This window comes from Atta cephalotes (assembly GCF_000143395.1).
Source record: "Atta cephalotes unplaced genomic scaffold scaffold00002, whole genome shotgun sequence".
In the NCBI taxonomy this organism is placed as follows: Eukaryota; Metazoa; Arthropoda; class Insecta; order Hymenoptera; family Formicidae; genus Atta; species Atta cephalotes.
Window position 1 is genome coordinate 14,593,489 of NW_012130066.1, and position 5,104 is coordinate 14,598,592.

Genomic DNA, 5,104 nt, shown 5'->3' on the forward strand with positions numbered 1-5,104 from the left:
ATATATATATATATATATATATATAACACACACACACACACACACACACACACACACACACACACACACACACAAATATAATCATTATATATCATTATATTAGTTATTATATTAGCTTGAATGTAATGGACTATATAAAGTGAGATAATATATTTTTTTTCTTGTACGAAATCTCATTATAAAGTAATACAATTGAACAAAAGATGTTATTTCAGAATGCGATCTTCCCAAACATTGCTTGGATCGTAAACTTCTGGCACAAAGTTTAGGAGTAAAAGATAGCGGAAAGAGCAAAAATTTACCACTGTTGTGTGGTCTTGTACAAACATTTACCAATTTAAAAAATACCTAATTATAAGATCTACACGAGCATGTATTCAACTGCGATTTTTAATTACTATTTATTCATTTCCTATATATTTATATGTTACAAATCTCACACTTATTTTATATGTACAAACATAAAAACATGCACAAGCTTAGATATATACAGATTATATTTATTACAATAAATAATAAAAACCAAACACAATACTTAAATCCCATCTGTAATACATGGCAACTCTTTGTTAGTAATAACAAAGCTGTATTACATAATGTAACATATAGCACGATGAACGTGAAGATCAACATCTTTTTTTTATTTCTATATATTCATGTGAGACACAAGAATATGTTAAAAGAATTTTACCATTTTATTTTTCGTGATTTTTCTTACATATTGACATTAAATTATGAAAGTACAATATAATTGTGAAAGAGGGAAGGAAATATATATGTATATAGATAGTAGAGATCTTAAAATTGCTCTTTTATATTCATTATATAATTATAAGTTGTTTAAAGATTTACCTTCTTGACAAAATTGTCACAAAATTATATCGGCTACAATGTATACATGGCTTATTATAATAAACTTACATAACAGTACTTTTTAATATATCAAGTCGGAACATGACAATTATGCAGCAAAAGCTATATCATGTTATTCTTTTCCTCTTTTTTTTTATGTTAGAACAGTTTAACTATTATAGGTTCCCAATTTCCAGTTTTTGCTTTTTTCTACTCGTTAAATCGCTCGTTAATTTGTTTTGTTCAATGTTTATCTTTTACCACTTATTTTATCTTGTATCAATAAATCATTCGATAGTATTCTACTACTAAATGATGTGTATTAAAAAAAAACTTGGTTACACCTTGAGCTATAGCAACGAGTATGAAATAATAACAATTATTATTACAATTGCCATGATATTTGAAAGTACTATACGGAAAAAAAAGTTCTGCCTTTTTTTGTTTCTTTCTAAGGTAAGGTAAGGTAAGGTAAGGTAAGGTAAAGTAAGATAAGGTAAAGATTCTTTGATTGAACATCAAAGAGATATCTAGTGATGTCATTTATGTTTGGATTTTTTCTTCTTTCTTGACTGCTTGTTTCTACTCTTTGATTTTTTTGATTTCTTCTTATGTTTCTCTTCATCGCTGCTGCTGTCGGACGAATCAGAGTAAGTGTCCGAATCCGAACTGCTGTCCTTTTTGGCAGATTTCTTCTTTTTATGTTTTTTATGTTTTTTCTTTTCTTCTTGTGCGACTCGTCGCTGCTATCCGAATCGGAGCTCGTAGTGTCGGAACTGCTGGAAGTGTCCTCGCTACTGCTTGACTTGGATCGTTTCTTCAAAGATTTGATCTCCATCTCTTTGTCCACTTCTGTTTCGTCAAGCTTCAATTTCTTCGCAGGTGACGGTTTTCTTTCCTCACCATCTGATTCCGAGTCCGAAGCCGAGTAGTCCGGTTCGAAGTTCGCCTCGTCGAGTATGCTGCGCTTGCGATCAGACACCAATCTCGGATTCTTCCTTTGTTTCTTCAACGATTCTGCTAAAGGCGGCTCAATATTCTCGTAACTGATTTTGGTCTCGTTACCATCCGATTTGTCCTTAGAAAGCGCACTCTCCTTGTGCTTTTGTTTTTTCTCCTGATTTTTGTCCTTATCCTTCTTGTGTTTCTTCTCTTTGCGTTTTTTATGCTCCTTGGATTTACTCCTACTGCGATGCTCCTTCTTTCTCTTCTTTTCCTCCCGAGACTTCTTGTCACGTTTTTTCTCTTCTTCATCATCTTTCGACTTTAACAGGCTGATCTTGGCTATTTCTGTTCTCTTAAATATGCAAGTCGAGGAGGGTGTCCTACCTCTGTGTTCACGATCTCGTTCCTTATCGCGATCTTTATCCACGCGTTCTCCTTTGATGTCGCTTCTATTGGAACGAAAATCCATTCTGCAATCAATTCTATTCTCCCTGTCGGATTTCAACTCGCTCCCATGCCTGTCACTTCGGAAATCCGTCCTCTCTTTTGATCGATCACCTCTATCCTTGTTGTCACGTTTTCTCTCTTCCAAGAATACTTTTCGTTCGCCGCTTGTAGCAGTTAAGCCCAACGAAGAGGACTCTAGGCGTCGCTCTAAAAGCGGAGAAGAGAGCCTCTTTTCCCTCCTGGGCGATCGACTTCTCGACTGATTCTCGTTCTTGGCATCACGCCTCTCCAGAAATCCCTTTATAGGACTAACCTTTCTCTCCTTGCCATCTTCGATTTTCTCGCCGAGTCTCTCCTTCGCAGACAGTCTAGTCGGCGAGTAAGCTGTCTCTGGCACGGGTTTGAACTTAGTACGATCGAGCTTGGCTTTCTTTGCTGGCTCGGTGATCTCTACATTTCTCTCGTTTCTACCAACGTTGATCGTCACGTTGACGCTCTTTCGCGGCTCTCGATTGGATGTGGACTCCACTGTCTCCACCTTAGGCTCGGGATTCTGATACAGTATCTTTCTGCTTTCGCTGATCTTCTTGATCTCGATCGGTCGGATCGCATTAATTGCTTTTTGAAATATGGCGTTCTCTGCACGCTTCAGTACCTCCGATGTAACCATCTTGATCGATTTCGGCTCATCCTCTCTCGGTATTTTTTCCGTCGGCGATCCACTCACAATGTCATCGTCATCGTCATCATCATCGGGTTTTTCGATCGTATCATCTCTTTCCCACTTGGACAACTCGGGTATCGGTGCCAGAAACTCATCTTTTTTCGGCGATTTTTCTGTTGGCAGCAAGATGGTAGCTTCCTTCGTCTCAGTCTGTGAATGTTCCGAAAGTAAAGAATATTTCTCCGTGATCACAGTGTTAATTTCTGTGTCATCCAATCCTCCGTAGAGGCTATCGATCGGTTTCATGTCCGACTTGAGTTCCGGAATCGGTTTGAAGTTTGGATTCGGTGGATTCGTGCCAAATTCCGTGCGATCTAACCGACCACTGCCAGGACTGGATTCGTTGAATTCCGGGGGTTCCGGATTCATCGCCAAAGATTTATCCTCGAATTCCTCTTTGATCGGCGCGATAGACACTTGGTTGGAAATACATTCAATCCTGTTCTGTATATTGTCTTCCTCGTTACCCGTCTTTATAGAGTCGGTTTTATCGGGTGGCGAAGACGAAGTGTCATTACTTATTTTACTCTCAACTAGCAAATCGTCCACCTCTGTTGTTTTAATTGTCAGATCGTCCTTCGCTACTTCTTTCTGATTAGATTTCTTGTCCTTCTTCTTCTTCTTCTTTTTCTCTTTCTCATCATTATCTTTCTTTTTTTTCTTTTCCTTTATCTTTTTCTCTTTCTTCTTCTCTTCTATTTTTTCCTCATGATCTTTTTCTTTCTTCTTCGCATTTCGTTCTGGGGATAAATCTTTAGGATCGCCCCTAGATTTCTGCGAGTATGGACTTAAACTTTTCCTACTTTTTTTCCGTTCCATCGAACGTCTCTCGTATCGTTCGTGACGATCTCTGTCTTTCTCGGTTTCGTATTCGCGTTCGCGTCTCTCCTTCTCTCGCAGCCGATTCTTGTCATCTTGCCGATGGCGATCTCGATCATCTCTATAACTGCAATAATAGATAAATAAATGATATCAGATAAATGATTTCCAACACATTAGTAAATTAACTGAAAGCTTTTTTTAGTAAATTAACTGATATTTTTTTAGTACGGAATTTTAAATAATAAATATGTGTTAAAATTTCTATTATATATATTGATTCTTGCTAACATACTGAATAACTTTAATTTGATTTTACGATTTTTTAACTTGATTGATGCAGAACATACCGATCTTTGTCATAATCTTTCTTCTCGATATGTCTGTCATCATCTCGACGATCGCGAATGTGTCTATCATCTCGTTCCTTCTCCTTTTCTCTTCTGTCGCGTTCGTCTTTCTCTCGTATCCTATCCTCGTGTTCTCTAGATGGGATTTGCCTATCGCGATCCTCGCGATCTCTATTTATGATTCTGCGATCTCTATCATCCCTCTCGCGTATACGATCCTCACGTTCGCGACCCCTTTCAAACACAAAATACAATACATTACAAATATAGTCTTTTGTAATACGAACACGATAATTTCTTTTACGAAATGTAAAATGATTCAACAAAGCCGATAACGTGTGTAAATAAATTCATTCATTAATACAATGACAATATAATATATGTAAGTATGCTATCGGATTAATTGCTAATTAGTCTTACAATATTTTTAATCTAAAGTCAAAAATATAAACACGCATATCGATGAATTATTGTTAATAAATTATTATTGTATTAACATTCTCAAATATATTAATCCATAGATCGATATTAAATTAGCAGATTTACTACACAAGAAACAATATATTAGGTGTACAACTTTGCTTTCGCCGTTTTTTTTCCGAAATTCGAGGCTTTATGGTAAAAAACTGGTTATATGATTCAAAGTATTGTCCATCGCTGGCCACTACTTTCTCCCATCTTTCGGGTAGCATACGAATCCCGCGTCGAAAAAACTGGTCATCTTTTGAGGCTATCCACGAATCGATCCAATTTTTTACTTCTTCATAAGACCGGAAGTGCTGGTCAGCCAGGCCGTGTGCCATTGATCGAAACAAGTGATAGTCAGAGGGAGCAACGTCTGGAGAATACGGCGGGTGGGGTAGGACTTCCCATTTCAACGTTTCCAAGTATGTCTTGACTACTTTCGCAACATGGGGTCGAGCATTGTCATGCTGCAAAATCACTTTATCGTGTCTCTCGTTGTATT

At 37.1% G+C, this 5,104-nt stretch overlaps 2 protein-coding genes across 2 annotated transcripts in view; one reads left to right on the top strand and one right to left on the bottom strand.

Moving 5' to 3' along the window:
- The window catches only part of LOC105622351 (lisH domain-containing protein FOPNL), a 1,621-nt gene extending 1,269 nt beyond the window's left edge, over positions 1 to 352 (top strand). Inside the window, exon 3 of the mRNA XM_012203774.1 lies at positions 216 to 352. Coding sequence (XP_012059164.1) covers positions 216 to 352 — 137 coding nt within the window. The remainder of the gene's footprint in view (positions 1 to 215) is intronic.
- Positions 353 to 1,391: 1,039 nt separating this feature from the next.
- The window catches only part of LOC105622359 (E3 ubiquitin-protein ligase RBBP6), a 40,569-nt gene continuing 36,856 nt past the window's right edge, over positions 1,392 to 5,104 (bottom strand). The window contains 3 exon segments of the mRNA XM_012203786.1: positions 1,392 to 1,573; positions 1,576 to 3,914; positions 4,138 to 4,371. Coding sequence (XP_012059176.1) covers positions 1,392 to 1,573; positions 1,576 to 3,914; positions 4,138 to 4,371 — 2,755 coding nt within the window.